At 38.0% G+C, this 25,945-nt stretch overlaps 1 protein-coding gene across 3 annotated transcripts; it reads left to right on the forward strand.

Moving 5' to 3' along the window:
* On the forward strand, window positions 1-24,935 carry epsti1 (epithelial stromal interaction 1). 3 transcript variants are annotated; one of them, XM_063006390.1, is made up of 11 exons: window positions 1-89; window positions 160-254; window positions 4,115-4,173; window positions 5,727-5,810; window positions 5,924-5,997; window positions 6,083-6,166; window positions 9,739-9,812; window positions 11,233-11,317; window positions 20,084-20,154; window positions 20,302-20,477; window positions 24,576-24,935. In XM_063006390.1, the coding sequence occupies exons 2-11, from the start codon at window positions 193-195 to the stop codon at window positions 24,704-24,706; spliced, it is 900 nt and encodes a 299-aa protein (XP_062862460.1). In that variant the 5' UTR covers window positions 1-89; window positions 160-192; the 3' UTR covers window positions 24,707-24,935. The 3 variants fall into 3 exon arrangements, with proteins under 3 accessions (XP_062862460.1, XP_062862459.1, XP_062862461.1); XM_063006391.1 differs by having other exon boundaries at window positions 57-71; XM_063006389.1 differs by having other exon boundaries at window positions 22-254.
* Window positions 24,936-25,945: the final 1,010 nt, after the last annotated feature.

Consider the following 25,945-nt stretch of genomic DNA (forward strand, 5'->3'; position numbering starts at 1 on the left):
AACATTAGGACACGCCTTCTGACAGGACAGGGTTTTCTTGTTTTTTTAAGGCTCACATCACAAAGCCATTAGTAAGAACTAGCTAAGAGGTCTGATTTATTTTTGTAAATCTTAAACTAAGACTAAAGTATGAATCCAAATAATTATGCTGATCCGCAGGGCCAAGGAAAATGTAATCAAACTAACAACGGAATGCAGGTGGAACCGGATTTGAACCAAAACACACCAGATCCTAATCCTAGAACTCCAACACAGTAAGTCTGAAGAATAAAAAAGAATATATGGAACATTTGAATAATGAACTATTATAATTGTAATAATAATAATTAATAATAAAAGCCAAACGAATTGTTTGTGGAATGCTGTTTCGCTAGTTACAATATCATTTCATAACAGATTTAACAGGTTATACTTTTATTCGGTGTAAGCCTAATAGTAAACTATATATTATTATCATAATTGACTTTAAATTATCAATATGAACGAAATAAAACTATAAACGTTCGCTTAAGTTTTTGTTTCGATTCTGCCTGAAAACCCCGTGGAAACGAAACCGGGTAAACAAACTACACGCATGCGCAGACCGTTCTGTGCTAGCCGTTTTAGCGACAGTGCCCCCCTTCGACTTTTAAAACAAGTGGACTTAAATATTTATTTAAAGTTTTATAAAAAGAAAATCGATTTCTATCGATTTTATTTTCTAATCCTAGCATATACATGTCACAGCAAAATAGAGATTTATAAGATCAGACGTTTTTCTATGATTTATAGCTGTGCCCACAGTAGTCTCAGATTCCTGTTTTAATCTGACTACTAAAATTAGTTGTGATCTTCCACTACTGCAGTCTGTCCAGCAACTGAAATGCCTTTCAGCTCACATCAATCTAGGTCTGAATACTAGCTGCGGTATCAGCCGGCTGGGCATCTACACAGTACGTGATTAGCTATTTGTCTCGAATGGGAGGATGGCCGAATCCCTGCAATGAACTGGTGTCCTATCCAGCATACTCCTATGTTTTCTGATAAAATCATACCTGCAAATGAAATAAAAATAAATCAGATTGCTCCTGTTTCCTCCCACAAGTCCAAAAACATGTAGTCAAACCAATTGGAGCTACTAAGTGTGGACTGGTGATCTGTCCAGGGTGTTTCCAATGAATTAAACCCATACAACGTGTGCATATAATGCTCAAGGATGTCTTGCAAAATCAGGTGTAATAGACAGTTTTCACAGCAGTCATTTTGACATGAAATAGTAGGACAAATACAGGTGTTAGCAATGACATGAATTATGGTTCCATTTCATTTAGGTTTAACAGAGCCAGGTTCTGCTATTGCTGAAGTGTATTGGACGGTCACACTAAATACCTCCCACTTTAGCCTGTAGAAGCTGTTTTACATTTACAGGTTAACATTTACAAAAGAGTGAGGCAAAAGCATATTAAAAAAACCAGACTATTGCCGACTAGGCATAACATAATGACCACCTCCTTAATTCTACACTCACTGTCTATTTTATCAGCTGCACTTAACATATAGAAGCACTTTGTAGTTCTACAATTATTGACTGTAGTCCATCTGTTTCTCTACATACGTTTTTAACCTGCTTTCACCCTGTTCTTCAATGGTCAGGACCCCCACAGGACCACCACAGAGTAGGTAGTATTTGGGTGGTGGATCATTCTCAGAACTGCAGTGACAATGACATGGAGGTGGTGTGTTAGTGTGTGTTGTGCTGGTATGAGTGGATCAGACACAGCAGCACTGCTGGAGTTTTTAAACATCTCACTGTCACTGCTGGACTGAGAAAAGTCCACCAACCAAAAATATCCAGTCAACAGCGCCCTGTGAGCAGCCTCCTGTGACCACTGATGAAGGTCTAGAAGATGACCAACTCAAACAGCAGCAATAGATGAGCGATCGTCTCTGACTTTACATCTACAAGGTGGACCAACTAGGTAAGAGTGTCTAATAGAGTGGACAGTGAGTGGACACAGTATTTATAAACTCCAGCAGCGCTACTGTGTCTGATCCACTCATACCAGCACAACACACACTAACACACCACCACCATGTCATTGTCACTGCAGTGCTGAGAATGATCCACCTAATCATGCTAACAAAGCATGCAGAGAAGCAGATGGACTACAGTAATTGTAAAAGTACAAAGTGCTTCTATATGGTAAGTGGAGCTTATAAAATGGACAGTGTGTGTAGAAACAAGGATGTGGTCATATTGTTATGTCTGATCAGTGTATAAAACAGTAAAACCAGGCAGAGGTGCAAAAGAGCAAGTTTAGATATTCTATGAATATAAGCAAGGCAGTTCCATACACAACAAATTACAAAGTAAACAAAGCTTAGAACACTTTGTTAAAACATAAAAATCTTAAAATCATTCTAATTACATCCTGGTAGTTTCCAGTTCAGTAAACCTGTTCTCTCAAAAGCATGTTAAAAATGTATTTAGAACAAACACAAAAGAACCCAGATTAAAATCTAAAAAAACTAATGTTCATGCTTGCTGTAAAAAATGAAACTTCCTGATTCCAGCATTAGAAAGAGTCTCAGCAAAAATGCAATTCACAATTGCCAAAAAAAAATGTGGGTCCTGTTAAACCAGGCATAAAGTTTCCACCGCATTTCACATGTACCTAATATCAAAAGTCACACGATAGTGGTAGTGTGAAGGTATGGGAATGCTCTGCTGCTTTAGAGCCTGAGGGACATGGCCATATTTAAAGAAAATCATCAGATATTTCAGTCATCAGTTTTAAAATGAATATCAGGTGCAACTGGGCTAACAAGGCAACCATATAAACACAAGAGCAAGTGCGTCTCCAGTCAAAGTCCTTTAAGATGCTGTAGCAGGACCTTAAACAGGCATTTTATGCGTGACTGAAATAATATTGACATTCAAATTGTGACTAAATTAAAGCAATTTTACAAGTTTAAAATGAAAAATCCTCTTTATGCATGTTTCAAAATGTTTTTCGTTTTGCATTTTTCCAGATTTTTCTCCCAATTTAGTTGTATCAAATTATCCAATTGCATTACGCTTTTTCTCTACTGATGCTGATCCCCACTGCTGATTAAGGAGAGCAAGACTATCACACGCCCCCTCCGACACGTGTGCAGTAGCCGACTGCATTTTTTCACCTGCACGAGGCAAGCTCATATGCGGATCAGCTTTGTGTATGGAGAGCCACACCCTGTCCACATTATCTCTCGACCCTGTGCAGGCACCATCAACCAGCCAGCAGAGGTCGTAATTGCATCAGTTATGAGGTCCCTCTCTGCCTTCCCACCCCGTATGAACAACAAGCCAATCGTCGTTCATATAGCCGCCCAGCCCAGCCGGATGGCAGAGCTGAGTTTTGAACCGATGAGTTTGAAATGTCAGCTCTGGTGTGCTGGTGTGTTTCACCGCTGCACCACCTGAGCGGCTCCAATGTTCTTTTATCTAATTGCCATTTACACTCGCAAAACATCTTGCACATTTACTGATTACTCTTTCCACAAATTGTGGTAAATGTGATCCTCTAAAGTGATCAGTTAGAAGTTTCAAACTAAATTTTTTGTTGTTCAATATGGTAATGAAATTATTACATGCCTAAATATACTGTATGCGTATTGAACAAACCTACTGTTCGAAGTCTGTAATGAAACATAAAATAGGCAAAATTTTCTATTTGTTATTTGTCAATATAAGAAATTGAGGCATGTGTAGCACAAACTAAGAATACGTTTTGTAATGTATTGTTTATAAAGAAAAAAAGTAGGGAGGATGCAGTAAAACATATATTAGTAATGGCAGTGAATCAGAAGAAATACAGATGTGCTCTTTAGGGTGCAGACTGTGATTTTTTTTGCCATCAGATTCTTTCTGGGTGGACTCATTTGGGTCATAGCTGTCTATGGTGGGGTTTGAAGGGGAGTTCCAGAGGCTTGTGGAAATATATTTGGACTTTGTTTACCATAAAATTACTCATGCCCCACCTTTGTTTGGGACATTCTTGGAAAATTAGCTGAAAATTTTGTTCAGTTCAGGGCATGGATGAAGTTTATGAGTAAAATGAACCTGCTGTGTTTAATTATGTTTATGCCCACTCAGCTCGGAGGGATACACCATGATACCACCGAATGAATCAAAACGGAGCGAAATGCAAAGGAGTAAGTCATGATGGAAGCTTGTTATTGCATTTTCCATCCCTTTGTTATTCACATACTGTGTTTTTTCCCCATAATTGTTCCCAGCAGGTGCAGCCTGACCATATGCTCTATTTGTCCATTAATGTGTAGCGGGAAAACTTAAGGCTTTGTTAAATAAAATCTTATTTTCTAATAGATTTTGCTCGACGTTTGGACAAACTCTGTGTTACCACTACATTAAATAAATCAGTACTATTGAAAGCATACTACATGCTGACTTGTTTATTTTTTTGGAATAATCTAACGTAAGTCTTAAGTTTTAAAAGGTTAGGAGCTATTCCATTTATACCCTGTCATATTAAGATAGACCCAGTCTGGAAAAAAACTAATAATATGTTGCTGCAAAACACTTTAGTAATGTAACTTTTCTTACCCCTTAAAAATCTATACATTTATACATGTTTCTATAGAATTGATAGGGGAAACAAGACAAAAAGGAAATATTTCCTTAAATAACATTTATGCAATGTTTCAAAGGTTAGTTTTAATATTTAACTTGTGACAGGGTAGACAATTGAAGAGATGGAACCCTTGAAATGGACTGAAATTGGGGTTTTGCCCTTTTGTGATTAGCATCAACAGTGAATAGTGAAGTCAAGTCAATTTTATTTGTATGGCGCTTTTTACAATGAACATTGTCTCAAAGCAACTTTACAGAATCCAGGACCTACAGACCAAAAACCCCTGTTGAGCAAGCCTAGGGCAACAATGGCAAGGAAAAACTCCCTTAAAATTACAGAAAGAAACTTTGAGAGACACCAGACTCAGCAGGGACCCATCCTCCTTGGGTGGCCTGGAGGATAATTTGAATAAATTGGATTTATTAAATTAAACTAAAAGTTAAAACTAGCAAAAAATAATTGGAGTTCTAAAGTCTGTAGTGAGTTCTTGACATTTTTGGTGCAAACAAGCCAGGTTACCATCACATCTAGCAGGAGCAGCATTGTTGGCACAGCAGTCTCGAAGTGCAGTCTTTAACCTCGGGGTAAAACAACCGAAGATGTAGTTAAAATGTAAAATCATTAAGAGTAAAATGTCAGTTTAGCATGCTGTTATGTATAATTATTATTATCATTGTTATTAAGAACAGCATTTAACTATTTTGAATTACTTTACACTTGAAAGACATCTCATCATAAAGAATAAAAAAATAACAAATTGAAGTACATACCAGCTTTTAAAAGTGACATTAAATTACTTTATTTTACTTACTCTGCTCAAAGTAAAAATACTTAAAATTAAAAATGTTATGAAGTAAAAAATGATGTGACAGGGTTGAAAGCAATTAATCCTCTAGAAGTATCATAATATTGAGAAACAGATCTACAACTGAGCAATGTAAATATGTGATTTAACTTAAAATAACCCAAATTTGTAATGGAACATCTAAACAGTGTTAAATTTAAATATGTGCAGAAGAAAATAGTTATACCTTTTTTAATCTTACATTAGTTAAAACTGTGGGTGATAAGACAACAAATCAGTAAAATCTTACAGCATCTAATCTTTTACAGTGGCACAGACAGAGGAGGATAACTGGCAGAAATATAAGGAGGAACACAAGCCTGGTCCCATAAATCTGGCCCCTGAGAGGCTAGGTAATACACACGTGTGTATGACAAATGAGCTTATATCAGATACCACACATAGACCCAAAATCAATGTAAACAATGTCTTAGACTTTGCTAATTGTTCCCTCTTTTATGTGTAGGTGGTAATTTAGAAATGTCAAAGGCCCGAGAAAGACAGCAGATGGAGGCAAACCAATCAAAACTTCAAAAGAAGGTTTTTAGTGTTTTCTACAAACACTATGAATGTACAGTGTTGTTCTGTTTCTGTATTTAATTACTATGTTTTGATGTTTTTGTAGCTCAAGAAAGAGGATATGGATAAAAAAAAGAGAGAGGCAGAGGAAGAGGAAAATCAGATGATGAAAGCCATTCAGAGAGAAAAGGTGTACCATGAGAAACTCTTATTTTATTTGCAATTAATTTGATGTTTATAAATTTTATAACAAATGGCAGATTGAACACAACTGTATGGAAAAATGTTTATGCAAGACAATCCTAATGCAGGCGTAAACAACTGCATTATTGCATATTGTGTAAAAGCAGTACTTCAGCACTATGAGTCTAAATTAAGATTTCCATGTGGGTTTCCTCCAGGAGCTCCGGTTTTTACTCCCACAAGTCCAAAGACATGCAGTCAGACCAACTGGAGCTACTAAATATTGTCCCTAGTGTGTGTGTGTGTGTGTGTTTAGCAAATTTCCTGCACTTCACCCAATATATCAGACCCACCATGACCCTGACCAGGATAAAACAGTGGTAAAATAAGACAGTGAATGAATGAATGTTTGGTAATTAAGGGTAAAATGTTGGCATTGTGGGTAGCACTGCCATCTTACAGTGTGTAATGGACTGGGTTTGATTCCCCGGCCGGGTGGACTGGGTCCTTTCTGTGTAGAGTTTGCATGTTTTTTTCCTGTGACTGTGTGGGTCCAAAGACGTGCAGTTAGGCCAATTGGATTGACAAAAACAGCCATAAGTTTGAGTGTATGTGTCCTGTGATGGGCTGGCGATAAGTACAGGAAGTACAGGGTGTTTCCTACCTTTCACCCAAGGAATCAGACCCACTTTGACCCTGATCAGTTTTCTTGATCTTTCTTTTATTGTAATTATTTATTTATTTCTTAGTTTTTTTTTATTTCTGCTGTATTTATGACAACCCTGGTTTGTTTTTATTGTTGTAGTAGTAGTAGTCCATTGATTATCAATGACAACGATGTACTGTAGTCATTTATTATTAGTTTTTGTCATGTGAATCCGTAGATGACTGCGAAGGCCAAAGTCTGATGCACATGGTCTATTACAGTGTGGACAATGAGGCCTATGTCTTACATCCATAGAATAGCACTGAGATACAGACGGCTTTGTAAACCACTACCTTATGCCTAGTTCACACTACACGATTTTTGCCCTGATTTTAGCTTGGCAACTGATCAGCGCTAGATTTGCCGGCTCGGGAGCAACTCGGCGTTTGCTTGGTGATCGAATCTCGGTTCTCAATCTCTATGTGTGAACTACTCAACAACTCGATCTGAGCGGCTCGCCGAGCACTCGCCGAGCGCTCGGTGACCGAAGCAAAATTTCTAGCATGTCAGATATCTGAATCTGAGTTGCCCGACTGGCAATGAGTGCTATGTCGAACAGCCAGTGAGAACGCAAGATACGGTGTGAGGGGAAACGCAGGGGAGGAGTTGTAAAAAGGTGGGACAGGGGCATAATATAGTTTATATCAGAATACATCGGTACACACACACAAGTTTTACAGTATTTCTGGCCTTATCGTTCTCTACAAAACATAACACCAACGTTGCATTGCAAAAAATATTTATTTACCTCCAACTCACTACAGAACAATCCATTCTGTTTGCGTAGCCAAATCCACTCAGATTCATTTATTTTTTCTCTTTGATTTTACGCTGCACATCAGCGCACAAACTTTGATCGCGCGCTACTTGTTGACGTGCATTTTTGGACGTGGTATCATTAAACCTCTCGTCACTTCTTGCGTTTGTTTTCGTGACAAAATTTAGTTTGGGAGACCGGAGAAGCTCGCCTGTGATTCCAGTTGGTGATAGATTGTGTAGTGTGAACCCCACTATCGCCGATCAGTCGTGTAGTGTGAAATACACAACGATTCGAAAGACTCCCGATTACAAGAGATCCAGTTGTGTGGTGTGAACTGTACAGCGACCTGACGACTTGGAAAGTCGTGTAGTGTGAACTTGGCATTAGTAGATAAAGTAAGGTTGCGGTTTAGAAAGACTAAATGAGACAATCAATCTAGATGTCATTGCTGGGACCGGTCAGAAATAAGTCATTAAGTGCAATGTTACGGAAGCGTATTGCTGCCACACAGATAAAATAAAAAGCCGTCAGTATGTCGTTATAACGAGAAAAGGATGTCGTTATAACGAGAAAGTATGTCGTTATAACAAGAAAAGATGTCATTATAACGAGAAAAGATGTCGTTATAACGAGAAAGGATGTCGTTAAAACGAGAAAAAGATGTCGTTATAACGAGAAAAGGATGTCGTTAAAACGAGAAAAGGATGTTGTTATAACGAGAAAAGTGTATTACCTTAAATGCTGCATTGCTGATGGAAGCGTATCTGCTGATGGAGAGACAGTTTGCACACATGCATGATGCTGTAGCTTGTGTAACCTGCAGCTTGCCGTGCCGATCAAGATTCTCCTTTAGGAGCAACAATGTCTAAACTTTAGACAAGTTTAATATTCAACATTTGTCTGGCATTCGGCATTCCGATCTAAATAAGTGCTTCAAAAACACATAAGACCTTCTTATTTTATGATTTCTTACACAAATGAAAAAAGTCTACAAAAACTACAAAAACAATTTTATGTTAATTTTAAGATTACGTCTATTTATCTAAAGAAAGGTTATAATGAAACCGTTTATCAAGCTCCCACTTCATCTAACGAGTTAGGAATAAATAAATCCATTTAAATCTTGTATGATTTGATGAATTAATGTCAAACAATGTTTACACAAACACATCAATGTTTCTCACCTACTACACACACCCTATTTTTTGAAATAACATAGTATTTATTTTACATTACATTTAAATAAAGATCAATAAATCTGTAATAGATTTATATTTCAAATATACAATTTATATTTCCAAAAATACAAATCATACAAGATTTAAATGGATTTATTAGTCTGGATAAGTGCAGAGTAAATGTCTCCTACGTTTCTCAGTTAGTTTTATGACGGTCCCTAACTCGTTAGACGAAGTGGGAGCTTGATAAACGGTTTCATTATAACCTTTCTTTAGATAAATAGACGTAATCTTAAAATTAACATAAAATTGTTTTTGTAGACTATTTTCATTTGTGTAAGAAATCATAAAATAAGAAGGTCTTATGTGTTTTTGAAGCACTTGTTTAGATCGGAATGCCGAATGCCAGACAAATGTTGAATATTAAACTTGTCTAAAGTTTAGACATTATTGCTTCTAAAGGAGAATCTTGATCGGCACGACAAGCTGCAGGTTACACAAGCTGCAGGTTACACAAAAGGATGTCATAACGACATCCTTTTCTCGTTATAACGACATACTGACGGCTTTTTATTTTATCTGTGTGGCAGCAATACGCTTCCGTACAATGTAAATAAATACCATAAAAATAAAGATTTTTGTTTTCAATTACACAATAAGCCACAAACTTGTGGCAGCATTTTGTTAGACTCTAACACAGCTCTGCTTTGGTCACTGCTTGGCTCTCTTATTGTAATTCATTTATTCTGGTTCATTTGTTGAATTAATTTAATTTAATTTCCTTATCACAGGTATATCCTCATAAAAATACATAACTAATACTGCCCATCTCTTTGCTATGCTATAAAATATATTATTAAAACTTCTTTAGAGCTCATTAACTGTATTGGATACAAAACAGTTACGCAATAATAAATGTATGTACTGCTTTGCAGTCTGAGCGACAGGAAATGAGGAGAAAAGAAGAGGAGGAGCGGAGGAACAACCCCTCTCTACAAGAACTCCGAATGTATGTTCACATATTTGATTTGACATTCCCCATGGGTTTAAGAATGCCATGCTCAGTCATTAGCAGGAAGCTATTTATGCTGTCTTGTTGGATCTAATCCAAAAATAACAAATCTTAGAACACTGTTTCAGAGAATCACTACAGTCATTTTCCATTACAGTGTCTCCCGCAGACGCAGTAGCACTTAAGCAGGAACAGCAAATTTAGAACTGTTTGTTTAAGCGGTATGTGACCCAGTCTATTAGAAAAACAAAAGAAGAGGTCCATATTATGAGAGGCCCACAAGCATCACTTACTGCTCATGAGAATTTTCCAAGCAGCCAAAATACAAACCTACAAGACTGCAGCTGTTAAATGATTATGTACCGTTACCTCACTTTGGTTACATTCATGACAGGAACGGTAGTTACTTGCTACACAAGATTCATCAGTTCAAGTTTTATTGTCAAACACAGTCATGGACAATTTTAGTTGCATGTCGTTGGACTGTGGGAGGAAACCGGAGCTCCCGGAGGAAACCCACGTAGACACGGGGAGAACATGCAAACTCCACAAAGAAAGGACCTGGACCGCCCCACCTGGAGATCAAACCCAGAATCTTCTTTTTTTAATGCATTTTCTCCCCATTTTCCTCCCGATTTAGCGCACTCAATTTTGTCTTCCACTGCTGAGAGATACCAGATTGCATCCGAGGAGAGCACGTCGCTGTACACACCTCTTCCGACACGTGCACAGCCCTCCTCTTCTCGCCCCTGCATTCTGCACAGGCGTCTCTTCCGCCAATCAGGGTCCTTACACAGCGTATGAAGACCCACCCACCCACACATAGTCCGGCCCCCACCCTGCAGATACGATGGCCAATTAATATGTGCTGCAGGCACTGCCAATTATGCCTGCTAGATGGCGCCCAGCCGACCGGAGGCAACACAGAGTCTCGAACCGAGGAGTTCAGAAACTCGGTGCTAGTGTGCAAGCGGAATATCCCGCTGCGCCACCTGAGCGCTAACCAAGGATCTTCTTGCTGTGAAGCGACAGTGCTACCCACCGAGCCACCGTGTCGCCCTCTGTTACTCTAAAAAAAAGAATTTCTGTAAATGTCATTGTTCACATGGTACCTGCAATTAAAATAAAAGGATTTTAAGATAGCTCATTATTATCTGTCTCTAATTGTTATGGTACACATATTAATGCATATAGGGTAAAGTAGGAATTAAAACAACAACAATCATAACAATAATAATAATAAATGACCCCAGAGGCTTGAGTCCAGATCAAGCCAAAACAATCACAACCCTTACCAAGATGAAGCCGTGAAAATAAACGAATAAAAGAATTAACTAACAGATTAACAATAGATTATTTAATACATTTGTAATTGTTATTGCTGGTTTGTTTACTGTGGTAACTTTACTTCCTTTAGGAAGAGAGTAGAACATTTACAAAAGCAGCAGCAGTCCACTTCAGTTCCTATGCCAGCAAGCAGCTCCACACCAGCGTCATCAGGGGTAAGACGACAGCCAAAGAATGCAATGTGTGCACTCTAGGCCCTGGTTCAACTCTTCACTGCATAACTGTGGCACTGAGGTTACAGCCCTAGGCTCTGTAGTAATTCACACCAATTGATTCAACTTTGATGCATGTTTTCAAAATAAACAAACCTCTTTCAGGGGCTTTCATCCAGTTAGTGCATTCATCTGCAGGCGAGAGTCAGCCTGTCGGTGGGCTCAGCCCTCTCCCCCAATTATCTCCTCTTTAGCCACACACTCGAGAGGACTATCTGACTCTATCATTGAGTTCCCCGAAATACAAATACACAGACTTCTCTTCATGGCCAGCCAGTGCAAGGATGCAAGCACTGCTTCTGCTCGGTGAGGAGAACAGAGTTTAGGGGACTTCCCAGAGTTCACAGAATACAGAAGGATGTGTGAGAGTGCAGGAAAAGGGCAGACTGCTGCGGAATAACCTGTATTGTTCTAGTAAAAGTACCTGGACAGCAGCCAGAGTCTCAGCAAAATGACACAGACAGTCTGGGATGATGTGATTGGAGGTGTAGGTAAAGTGCATTGTAGATGCATGGATGTCATTTTTGCTAAAACGTATTACAGAAGATGTTGGAACTAAGTTTAAGTATTAAAAAATCAACCTTTTGTATTTAGTCCAAATATATATTTAAAAAGGCTGTATACAGTAAGCACTTTATAATTTTAGGAGGATAATTAAAATTAAAAAAGAAAAAAATATTTAAAAAAAACAATTTCTTGAAATGTTGGGACATTTTGTACAATGCAATAAAAGCAACAGTCTGTGATTTTTGTAATAAAATTTTCTCCCATTTTCTCCCGATTAAGCATAGTCAATTTGTCTTCTGCTGCTGGGTTGCATTTGAGGAAGGTATAATTCCTGCTCATGCTTCCTTCGACCCATGCGCAGTTCTTAGCGGACCCTTCCTTTTACACCCATGCACTCTGCACAGGCGCCTCTATCTGCTAATCAGGGTCCTTGCACAGCATTAGAAGACCCCACCCACATAGTCCGGTCATCCCGCCCTAGCAGACACGGTAGCCAAGTCTGCTATAGGCACTGCCAATTATGCACGCAATTATGACCGGTGGCAACGCCGAGTTTCGAACCAAGGAGTTCAGAATCTCTGTGCTGGTGTGCTAGCTCAATATCCCGCTGCACCACCTGGGCGACGATTTTTTTATACTCTTAAACATTACAAGTAAAAGTACAAAGAAATGTACAATCTTTTGACTGACCAACTTGATTGTATTTTGTAAATACGAATTAATTTTGAATTTGATAACCACAATACACTCAAAAAAGTTGTGAAAATTTAAAAGAGAATCCACTGAAGGCTTAGTCTTTTACCATCTACCATACAAAATATTCAGTGAATCCAGAGAAAGCTCAGGAAAAGGTGAAAGGCATACATCAGTTCTATGCAGAAATGATGTTCAGTTCTCCGGGCCCTAAGCTCATATCAGATGGACCAAAAGACAGTGGAAACCTGCGCTGTGGTCAAATTTTTAAGAAAAACAGATGTCAAGTATGTGCCAAATATGAAAATGAGCATCCAGACTGTTATCAGTAAAAGTTGCAAAAGCCAACATCAGTCATGTTATGAATGTGCATCATAGCATATAGTACCAGATGTGGAGATTAATATTGGAGTTTTTGAGAGACATATGATGCCATCAAGGCAGTGTCTTTTCCTGTAAAGTCCCTGGTTATATCAGCAAGACAATGCCAGGCTTCATTCTGCACATGCTAAAACAGCAAGGCTTTAGAGACACAAAATGTGCATATCTGACTGGCCTGTCTGCAGTCCAGATCTGTCTCGTATTAAAAATGTATGGTGCATCATGAGGAGGAGAATCAGATGAACTTTTGAGCAGTTAAAGTGTTGTATGAAGCAAGAATGGGCAAAATTCCACTTTCCACAATCATTCCCAAACGATTAAAAAGTGTAAAAAAATAGGAAAAACAGTGGTAAACATGCCTCTGTCCCAACCGTTTGTAAGTGTGATTCAGGCATCATATTCTAAAATTGTTTATATTGACTAAATACAATGGTCAATGAAAACACTGGAAATATTTGTACTAAAGCTTCAAAAGAATTAACAAATAACAAATTATTCCTTTTATTGCATTTTACACGTCAAAACTTTTCCAAAAATAGGGTTTGTATAAAATACCTAAACAAAATATCGGTGTAGTGTACTTTTTTTGTCACAGAACAGCTATTTTCCACAGAACTGACTGACAGTTGTTAACATTTTTGCCCGTGGATTGGAGGTTGGATGTTGGACGGCTTGGCAACACTTAAAAAGAAGCCGATTTCAAACTTTGCATATCTTAGAGAAAGCAGATGTTGGCCCTTTCCTTTCAAGGATGATAGCTATCATGCAATAACAGAGTCTGAGCAAGTGGGTGGCAGTTGGTAAACTAAATTAAAAGGAAAACAGACCGTATAAATAGACAAATCTGAATAAAGAATACATTTATTTTGGTTAATCTGTCATCTCATAATGCTTCCATTGTAAATTTTCCATCACTTCAGGACATTTGCAACACACAAAAACATCTTTATAATCCATGTCCTTCCAATATATTTGCATTAATCACACGTGCACCTATATTTTATAAACAGTAGTTTATAAATTGCCATGTTTGTAAAGTTAAACTTTACTTACTTATTTATTAGGATTTTAATGTCATGTTTTACACACTTTGGTTACATTCATGACAGAAACGGTAGTTACTGGTTACACAAGATTCATTAGTTTACAAGTTTAATGTCAAACACAGTCATGGACAATTTTGTATCTCCAATTCACCTCACTTGCATGTCTTTGGACTGTGGGAGGAAACCGGAGCACCCGGAGGAAACCCACACTGACACAGGGAGAACATCCACACAGAAAGGACCCAGACCACCCCACCTGTGGATCGAACCTAGGACCCTCTTGCTGTGAGGTGACAGTGCTACCCACTGAGCCGCCCAAACCTTGGGATAAATCTGACTATTTGATTAATCTGAGGTCATGGGGGGGTGTGGATGGTCACATGACGTTGAAATCCTAATAAATAAATATCCAAAGGTTTTACTTTCACCCCATTCTATTCTTTTCTATTCTATTCTGTTCTATTCTATTCTATTCTATTTTATTCTAAGCATATGCCTCAGCCGGATATGAATGATTCTGCAGTAGACAGGGGTGACCATGAGAAACTTGAGCCTGGCTGTTTTACTGTGCAAGCCTTTTAAATATGGCATCTGACGGCATTGTTGGTATCTGACAGGTCCTGTGGTGAGGAAGGAACTGTTTCGTGTGGCCTACTGTCTTGTTGTGCCAGCTGTTCTTCTCTGGGCATTCATATCTTCCATGTCTATGGTGGAAAACCCTGCTATTAGACATATCACTTATTAAAAGAGCATGGATAAGTTCTGTACAGGCATACTGCATAAGTAATACGTTCTCAGTTCCCATCCATTTTCTAGGAAAGTGAACCTTCTTGACTGTGTTTCAAAGTGTATTGATTTAAGAGTTGGGATGGCCTCCAAGTAAAGTAAGAAAATGCTCCAATACAAATGTCTTAAGCCAGCTGATCAAAGTGTTTGTGGAAACACAAGGTCTTGATGTGGTTTTTTGGCCACTGAGAAGACAAGACACATTAATCTCCTCTATATCCTCTGTTTGTGCAAATTATCATTCGAGTTTACTTCCCAGGGTGCCAGGCCCAGGTCGTCCCACCTATTTCCCCTTGCTTTTAAGCCAGTTCAAACAGAGCAGCAATTGCCCAGTGTCCCCACGCCATCTGACCAAACATACAAAAGAGTTCTTCATCTTTTAAGTTCTCGAGCCTCACCCCTCTTCACAGTGCCTCATTGTGCAGAGCTGTAAAAAGCTAATGATTTATATCACAAAACACCATGTATGCCTTTTTTTTAAAGGCTCTGTCATAGTTTATTATCTTCAGTAGCATGACTAAATCTGAGATGTTCTTTTACAGGCTCAAGGGCAAGCATAGAGCGAGGCAAGGAAGGCAGAAATATTGGTGGAACAGCAGCAAAAGAGCAATGACCAGAGGGGCAATTATTTATTGCTGACCCTTGTGTTGTCTTATGGGACCAAAATGACCCACCACTATGTTTAAGAGCAGAGAAAACCTCCTAAATGACCTTTTTTCAACTTGAAACGTGATGACTTTTCCTAAAGTGACCCCAGATATTTATAAAGATTATGGTGAATGATAGGATTGTCTCTTCAAGCAAAATAGATTTGGGGTTTAAAAATTCATTTAAGCATGATTATTTAGGGATTAAGTGATGGCGGGTAATCTTTATGAAAAGGGGAGTGTACAGAATGTTAAGACACAAAGGTTATAACTCTGGGTCACACCCTAAGATAAAGTTCAATACTAGCATGTCTTCTTAGCTTATTTATGTAGTGATGATCCTCATCCAAGTTATGATAATGAAAAAAAATTGTGAAAACAAACATTTTTTACCTCTTTTACAATCCAGTATAAAGAACATTTTAACTGAAAAGTTTTCTATGTCTGCTGACTGGGTGTTAGGTTTTATTAAGGTGGTATTTTAGACCTTTCTGCATAGCCCTCTTTAGGTCATGCTAAGGTACCTTTATTGGGGTAATAACTGGATGTTTTTTTCTATATTTTACCATTTTGAGTGTGTTGCAGTCATCAAATTCTACATTCTATCATGAATCTGATCAGTGTAAACATAGGAAATCTTTTCTTTTGACTTTTTTTCTCGATCAAATAAAGAATCAAGCACAGTAACAAATGACAGATTCTTCTTTTTACTGCATTATACATCGTGGTCATTTCCAAATCCAGATTGTGAATATGCTGCCACTCTCAGTCAGATCAAGGAGAGCTGGATCACCACACGAGTCCACCGATACGTATCAAAGCTGTAACCGCTTCTTATCACCTGGCAGTGTTGGGTTCCCACACAAAGCCGTATCATGTACAAAGAGCAACGTTAAGCTCCATGTGACTCCCCGACACTTGTGCAGATACCCAGACCAGTCCCAGAGATAAAGTGCAACTGAAAGAGACCCAGTCCAACCTTCCCTCCCTCATGCACGGGAGGTTTGTGTGGTCATCCAGGCAGGTTGCTGGCTCTGCTAAGATTCAAGCTTGCAAGTTTAAACACTCCACAGTGCTGCACTCCCACATTAGATTTGGAACTTTGTTTTTCTACAATATGTTTTAGATTATTATCTTTTTATCATTTAACTTTGATAAATCATCAGGCAATGGACTGGTACCCTGACATTCTCTGAATAAATTTATACAATTATAAATGTATTGTCACCCAAGGTTTACAAGACCTTTAGACCCTAAAGAAACCATGATGCTTTCTCTACCTTGCTTTACATTTGGGATGAGATTTCGCTGTTATTGTTTGTTCACAGAATGCATATTGGAGAGCATATTTTATTTTTTATTAATGAGGATCAATTTACTGTGGTGTTGTTTCATAAACATTATCTTAAGTTCATTTCATTTGCTTAAGCATGGCTCATTGTGTTCTTAGTGTGATCTTTTTAGAATGTCCAGTATGACCATTTGTAGTACGTGTTGTATTGTGAATTGATCAAGGCTCTCAGCTTAAAATATGATTTGACAGTATTCTCCAGCTAATTCATACATGATCACACCCTGATCCTAGTTCACTTGAACAGATCTTTCAAGAAAAGATTTTTGAAGGGCAAACCACCATGACAAACCACACTGTGAATCTCATCTTACTTATTACTTGATGTTTGGAGGGGTGAATACGTTTTAATATACAGCATCTGATGTAGCCATGCACACAAAGATGCATGTGTGTTATTTGCTTTGGAATAACGTTTTACTCTGTTAGTATGGGTTGGTTGAAGATTAGACCACATTCTAAGTATTTAAAAAATAATTGTTACAAAAACAGTGTAGTCCATAGGGTTTAAAAACACTGCTTTAAGGTTTTATGGTGTTTAGGCTGTATTTATTAGCAATATAAATCAATTGAAGTCCCAAACAGCACTGGAAAAAAGGATTTGCTTCCTTACCAACTTCTACTATTTTTGCTTATTAGTTGCATGATTACTGCCAGATCTGTTGAATCTAAACATCACTTAAATACAACCCCAAGTCAGAAAAAGTTGGGACAATATGGAAAATGTAAAAAAAAAAAAACAACACCTGTTTGAAATCACATCATTATTTAATTTTACCTCTTTACTATTTCCTATATTCCCTGTCCCAACTTTTTTGGATTGTGTTGCAGGCCTGAAATATATAAATGGATGTATTATATCAAATGAAATTAAACTGACCAGACAAACATGAAATATATTGGGTTCTTACTGTCAGCAATGAAATAAAAGTCAAAGTTAATGTACAAATACTGTCCCAATTGTTTTGTGATTTGGGGTTGTAGAACTTGTGAAGCAGACCAGAACGGCTCAAAAAGATGCACATGATACCATGAAAGAGATTTAAATACAGGCACAAAACAAAGTTATTTTAAAGCTACCAGTCTGCAAAAGATTACAAAGCCATCACTAAGCCTCTGGGACTCCTGCAAACTAGAGTAAGAACCACTATTAAATAGTGGGTAATTTTCCCAAGAGTAACCGGCCTATGAAAATTTTACCTAAAACACATTGAAGATGAACATCTAAAGAACTTCAGGCTTCAACTGGTTCATTTAAGGTCAATATACATGATTCTACAATAAGAAAGACACTGGGCAGAAATGACATCCATACAAGAGCTGCAAGACACAAACCACTGCTGACCACAAAGAATACAAAAGCTAATTTTGCATTTGCCAAAAAACATCTTGACGACCCCCAAGCGTTTTGGGATCATTTATTGTGGACTTATGAGTCACTGGTGGAACATTTCGGAAGACATTGGTCAGTAACATTGGGTGTAAGGCTAAACATTGCATTCCACCATTAAAACATCATACCAGCGCATGACCAAAACATGGTGGTTGTAATGTGATGCTCTGCGGCTGCTTTGCTTTCACAGGACCTGGACGACCTGTCATAATTCATGGAACCACATATTCTGCTCTCTATCAGAAAATCTTAAAGAAAATGTCTACCTGTCAGTTTGTGACCTAAAGCTTAGACGCAGTTGGGTTATGCAGCAGAACAATGATCTTAGACACACAAGCAAGTCCATCTCTGAATGACTAAAAAGTTAAATATTAAGATTTTGTAGTGCCTGAGTCAAAGTCCTGACTTGAAGCCTATTTGTATGCTGTGGCACGACCTTAAATGGACAGTTCATACTTGAAAACCCTCCAATGTAGCCAAATTAAACAATTCTGCAAAAAAGTGGGCCAAATTCCTCTAGAGCGATGTAAAAGACTCATCGCAAGTTAATGTTAATTGCAACTGTTCCTGCCAGGTTGGCACAACCAGTAATTAGGGTTTCCGTTTTCCATTTTCAGCATTTAGCAGATTTTTTATCCAAAGCGACTTACAGTAGTGTGACAGTGTACGGTCTTAGCAATTGAGGGTTAAGGGCTTTGCTCAAGGGCCCAACAGTGGCAACCTGGCAGTGCTGGGGCTTGAGCCAGTGACCTTTTGATTATTAGTCCAGTACCCTAACCGCTAGGTTACAACTGCCCTACAAAAATTGACTACATTTACATTTTCAGCATTTATCAGACGCTTTTATCAAAAGCGACTTTTAGTACTGAGACAGTATACAGTACAGTCTAAGCAATTGAGGGTTAAGGGCCTTGCTCAAGGGCCCAACAGTGGCAACCTAGCAGTAGTGGGGCTTGAACCAGCAACCTTTTGATTACTAGTCCAGTACTTTAACCACTAGGCTACAACTGCCCTACAAAAATCTACTACATTTAGCAGACGTTTTTATCGAAAACGACTTTTAGTACTGAGACAGTATACAGTCTAAGCTGATAATACAGATTTATGGGCCAGACATAAGGATTGTTTAGACTTAGGCGTTAGGGTAAGGGGGTAATTACAATTTCACATGGGTTACATACATTTTTAATAAATGGAGGGTCCATTAGTTGGAACATCCGAAACATATAAATCTAAGCGATTGAGGGTTAAGGGCCTTGATTAAGGGCCCAACAGTGGCAACCTAGCAGTGGTGGGGCTTGAACCAGCAATCTTTTAATTACTAGTTCAGTACTTCAACCGCTAGGCTACAACTGCCCTAGTACTTTTAGTACTGAGACAGTATACAGTCTAAGCAAATGAGGATTAAGGGCTTTGCTCAAGGGCCCAACAGTGGCAATTTGGCAGTGCTGAGGCTTGAACTAGCGACCCTTTGATTATTAGTCCAGTACAACTGCCCTGGTAATACAGATTTATGGACCAGACATAAGGATTGTTTAGTCTTAGGCGTTTAGGTTAGGGGGTAATTACTTTTTCAAATGGGTTATGTATTTTCAATAAATTGAATGATAAATAAAAAGCTATACTTATGTCAACTTGTGTTCTTTATCTTACTTTAAAATTAGTTTGGAAGATCTGAAACATATAAATGTGACAAATAAGAAAAAACTGAAGAAATTGGGTGAGGGGCAAATACTTTTTCACAGCACTTGTAGTCTGCATGATCATCATGTACTTTTGTATATACAATGTAATAACACTGTTGTGAAAAGTGAAAGTAACTGATAACTGTGGTCTAATACAAATTTTCTGGTTAAAATCGACAAGTTTATTAAGAATAAAGAATTATCTAATTTATTCATTTAGGGTGAGCACTTGGAAGGAAAACGACTAGAGATGGAGGACAGGAAGAGACCAATGGAAACTAAACATCAGCGGTGAGGACACCTAATTCTGAAAGAACTTTACAAACCCATAAAAATCAAGCCAAGGAAATGTAAACTGTTTCAAACCAAAAAAATCTGAAGAATCGGTCAGTCTGAAGGCTTGCCATGAAGAGTTGATGTATAATTTTTTTTTTCCAGTGCGAACTCCTTCCTAGACAGGCTGGAGGCGAACGGATCAGGTAGAACGTCTGACTTGCACCCCTACTCATTGGAGAGTGGTAATGTTTGGCAGAGGGAGGAACCACAGGACCCTGCCTCGTCCCATGTGACCTTCCCATCACAGCCCCACGCTGACAGCGCAATGGAGATGGAGGGTAATACAGATTTATGTGCCAGACATAAGGATTGTTTAGTCTTAGGCGTTTCAAAGTATTCCTGTGATTTTTTCCATTGCACTGTCATCTCGTATCAAAATACTATTTGTTTTGTATAATTGATGTTGGTCAGAAATCAGGCTTCCATCCCCAATGGTAATTTTGTCAGGCATTTTTAGGCAGTGTAGCATATTTTGTAAATAACTGTAAGCCTCTAAATCCTCTGTGTGAGACAGAAAAGTGGTACATCCAGACACTCCTCTAATGCATGTGATAGAAATTAAGGCTACAGCTAATCAGGTTCTCTCACGGAGAGAGGCCAAGTAACTGACAGGAAAAATTAAGTTTGACATTGTTTTGAATTGCATCCAAAATGCATGCTGGAGAAAATACTGACATGTCTTGTTTGACAGCAAACTGATTACTATGATGTTTTAGTGTTTAAATAGAAGTCGACTCTGGAAAAACCGGCTAGCCACTTTATATCTACTTTAACTGCTCTGTCCTTACTTGTACACATATTTTAGACTTTAGACATGCTACACTTAAATGAATTTTATAAATGTTTAACACAGTCTTCAGTAACTACAACCAAACATGTTACACATCTACTGTATAAAAAGACTGTTAAACATGTATGAGCCGGAAAAAATTAGACCTTACTTTTTTTTTTAAATTCTTTAATTCACATATCTACACCCAATTAACAACATTTATTAGCTATAAAAAGCATTGATAATTAGTTCTTTGTGAGATTTAAAAGCAACCTGAAAAACCAGAATTCCAAAGAGGCTAAACAGTAAGTTCCTGAACTGCTGGTGCATCGCTCACCAAAACTGCAAAATGTTTAGTTGTCTCAGTAGTAATGGCAAAGGATGGAAAACATAAAAAAACATGAACATCAGCAAAGAGAAACAGTAGTCTCAAGAAGACAGAATGTCCATGACAAATACACTATGTAGCCAAAAGTATTTGGACACCCGATCATGTGCTTGTCGGACATTCCATTTTCCCCCCTTTTTCTCCCGATTTTTTTTACCCAATTGTGTTATGCTTCCTCTCTACTGGTGCTGATCCCCGTCCCGATTGAGGAGAGCGAACTGACACACGCCCCCTCCTACACGTGAGCAGTAGCTGACTGCATCTTTTCACCTGCACTATGCAAGTTCATATGCGGACCAGCCTTGTGCACAAAGAGCCACACCCTGATCAGCATTATTCTTCTACTCTGTGCAGACGCCATCAATCAGCCAGCAGAGGTCGTAATTGCATGAGTTATGAGGTCCCCATCCGGCTCCCTCCCTGGATGAACAACAGCCAAACGTTATTCATGTAGCCACCCAGCCCAGCCGGATGGCAGAGCTGAGATTCAATACGATGTATTCGAAATCCCAGCTCTGGTGTGCTAGCGTATTTTACTGCTGCACCACCTGAGCGGGGAAATCCCATTTCAAAAACAAATGGTATTAAAATAGTGTGACTTCTATGTGACCTTTTCAGCTATAACAACAACCACTTTTCTGAGCAGGATTCTCACAAGAATCACAAGAATTATGTCTGTGGGGATTTTGTGCCTATTTGTATATCTTGGCCAAAAAATCCCTAGGTTCATTTCAGGGCAGTTTGGAGTTTCTTTAAACCAAGCTTTTCTTTGAGTCTTTATAGACCTTGCTTTGTGCACAGGGGTATAGTCATGTTGGTGCAGGGAAGGGCCTTCCCTAAAGTGTTGCTGCAAAGTTTTTTGATGTATTACACCTTTTAGCAATTCTTGTGGTTGAAATACACGAATTCAAGAATTAGAAGTGGTGTCCAAATACTTTTCTCCATATGGTATATATGTTTTGTTTGCATCATAAAAGAATTGTAAAGGACACTTTTAAAAACAAGTCTTAACAAAACACTAATGTAAAGTCTGACATTTTCAAAGCTGGCCAACCGTCTGATGTTGACTAAAATACGGTCAATAATTGCTTTGCTCTTTTTCCAAATGATGTTTCTATATATCAGGATAGTAATGTCATTATTTCTGCTGCCAAAATTATTTAGACAAACATTAAGAGTGCTGCAGAGGTAAATTAGTCTAGCCCACTATCACTGGGATCAAGGGTTCGAATCCCCAGCAATGTTATCGGCCGGTCGGACGTCTACATACAGATATGATTGGCTATGTCTGAGGGGAGGGGATGTCCGAGGCCCTGTGATGGATTGGCATCTTGTCTGGGGTGTGCTACTGCACTGCATCCAGTGATGCTGGGGAAACCAGACCATGGTAGCTCAGCAGTTGTCGGTTCCAGCCTCACCACGACCAAGTCACAATGAAACTTGCAATTCAGTCACAATTGTAAGTCGCTTTGAATTAAGGTATCTGCTAAATGCTACAAATGTAAAAAAAAATGTCACCATGACCCTGACCAGGATAAAACATTGGTAATACATGAAAATGAAATGTAATGAATGAAAACCAAGATAAAAAAAACATGGCATACCCAATTAACAGATTGGAAACTAATTAAAACCTTAGGGGATGTTAAAAAGGGCAGACTGTGAAACAAGTTTTTACTAGTTACCTACTGTATCCTTCATCATTCAAATAAGGTCATTTTGGAGGTAAAGGATGTCCTGCTTTTTATTATACACTTAATATGACCAGGTTGTTAAAGGATTTCATTAGTTTGTCCATCCTTTGTATGGAGTGCTATTCCCAAATATTGTTTAACAAGGTGAAAGTTCACTGGGAAAACCAGACTCACCATGACCCTGACCAGGATAAAGCATTGGTAAAACATGAAAATGAAATGAATGAAAACCAAGATGAATAACCATGGCATTGCCAATTACCACAAAAAAAACATAAAAAAACTTCAATGAATATTAAAAAAGGCAGACTGGGAGACAGGTTTTTACCAGTTATCTACTGTATCCTTCATTATTCAAGTAAGGACATTTTGGAGGTAAAGGATGTCCTGCTCCTTATAATATACTTAATATGACCAGGTTGTTAAATGATTCCATTATTTTGTCCATTCTCTGACTGTCCTGTCATTCCTAAATATTGTTTAACAAGGTGAAAATTCACTGGGAAATCCTTGCATTTGATTCGTGAAACCCTTTCCACTGTCAACTTTTTCATTTTCTTGTCAAGTGGGTGGCTGAAGTGGATTTTTCCATGAGGTTGCACTGTTTATGGAGCTTGTGACACATAGGGCAGGATTAATGTGCTCCAACTGTTGTTTGTCTCACAGATTTTAAATCATAGTGATAGAATACATTACAGTGGTTGATGAGGTTAAAAAAAACACTAAACTTTCACTTATTTGCTAAGAGGAAATTTATAATCCAAGAACCACCATGAAGCAATCTCATATACATTAGAAGTTGCTGCATCATGAGTTACAATGTCTACAGTCAAGCTTCCTTCCAAGCAAAGCTTTTAAGTGCTGATATTAGAGCAAAAGCTTCTTTCTTGTCACACAGTCACCCATGTTCCAGCAGAGATTTCCCCTTATTGCTCTAAAGGATCCTGCTGGATATCTGGTGCTTCAAAAGTGTGGGTATTACATGGAGACTGTATACGTAATGTGCATGAGTTCCAGGTTCCCGGTTCCATGTTTGTTAGAGTTCTTTAGAGAATAACACTTCCATCTATCTTGATTAGTACAGTAATTATGCCTGGAGAATGTCACCGCCTGCCTAACTCAGTTTTCTGCCCAGACACCTAAATCCAATTACTCTTGGACTAACAATATAGATGGGGCATGTTTGGCCCATTAACATGTGGTTAGAGGTTCAAGATGAGACTGTTTGTGGAATAGCCTGGCATGGGTACTGTGGTGAGAATAAGTCCTCCCACCATGTCTGTCATGTTGCATGAACTAGATGAACCAGCAAGGAGGTTTAGTCAAGCAACAGTCAGGGGTGGATGAGGGGGGTGGAAAGTGGAGTTTTTTTGCACCACTGTGCCAAATATATTGTTTACATTCTTCCTATGTTTTCAGTGTCACTGCATGAGAACAACATTGTTCTGTTTTTAGGTATGGCTGAATGGTTTAGGTATGGCTGAATGTATCTAAATTGTTTTTTGTTTGTTTTTTTCTGTAGGAGCTGATAGTGAATGGATTGTCATGAAGCTTATGAGTGATTTTCCATACTACGAGCGAGAAATGCTTGAAGACATTGTCTCTCAGTGTAATAACAATTTCCAGAAAGCGTATGATCTGCTGCATTATTAAAGTACACCTGAACATTACAAATAGCATCTATAGTAACTGTCAAAAATGAGACATCTGTACCTTTGCCCATAACTGGCAATTTTCCTGAAATAATTAATTAAAAAAAGTGATTATTATACTGCCCACCACACCTTAAGCATGGAGCTACAATACCTTGTGAAATTATACTTTTATTATATTTTAACAATACATGAAAACTTTACCTGTAAACAATAAAAAGTCAAATTCATTGAGGTACAGCTACAGAAGTCCCTTTTTTGAATCACGGTGTATATAATAACATATTGTTCAGACAAAATATGAACAAAAAATAGCATATGCATGCTTTACATATTTATTCTATTTAAAAAAAAAACAGGATCTAATAATATACACACATACAAAATGTAAAAACCTTCCACCCCTATTAGTGGTCTGACTAGCTTGAATTTAAAAATATATATGTATATAATTACAATATTTTTCACAGTGTAAGAAACTGTATGAGCTTAAACCTTGCTGTGAATCAATACAACCATATTATAATTTAAACACTATATAGCCAAAAGCATGTGGACAACCAAAGGTATGTGATTATGAGCTTTTTGGACATCCAAATCCAAAGCCCACCTGCAGTCAACAAGATTTTGAAATGTGTCTGTAAGAATTTTTAGTTAAAAGAGCACCTTTAAGGTCTGAGAAGGTCTGGCTTGCAATAAATAATCCAATACATTTTAAAGAAGATCAGGACAAGCAGGTCAATGGGTTTATTTTACACAAAACCCTCTGAACGCTTGATGCATGAGAGCAGTCATACAGTAAGAGGAAAGACTTTTTCTCAACTATTCACACTAAATTGGAAGCATATGATGTACTCTAATTTATAGAATCAACTCTTATTACACCTGTTGTTAATAGATTCTTACATATAAGACATGTTCACATGTTTAGCTATTTAGTATACATGATACATAAAAAACAATATCAGAATATAATGGGAGTGTCAGAAATGCTGCTAAAAGGATTGCAAAATACTTACATACTCAGAATTGTATGTCAGAATAGTGCACTAGCATTGGTGGTGTTGAAGAAGGTGCTATCACCACTGGTTTATATTTGAACAGACTAATCCCCCAAAAATGCAGATCGATTTCTATCAAAAATCTTTACAAACTAGGAAATACAGTGCAATATACAAAATGTAAATTTAAAGGCAAGGAGAACACAAAAAAACATAGAATAAAATGTAAATAAATGGTG

Source organism: Trichomycterus rosablanca, chromosome 12 (assembly GCF_030014385.1).
Source record: "Trichomycterus rosablanca isolate fTriRos1 chromosome 12, fTriRos1.hap1, whole genome shotgun sequence".
NCBI lineage: Eukaryota > Metazoa > Chordata > Actinopteri > Siluriformes > Trichomycteridae > Trichomycterus > Trichomycterus rosablanca.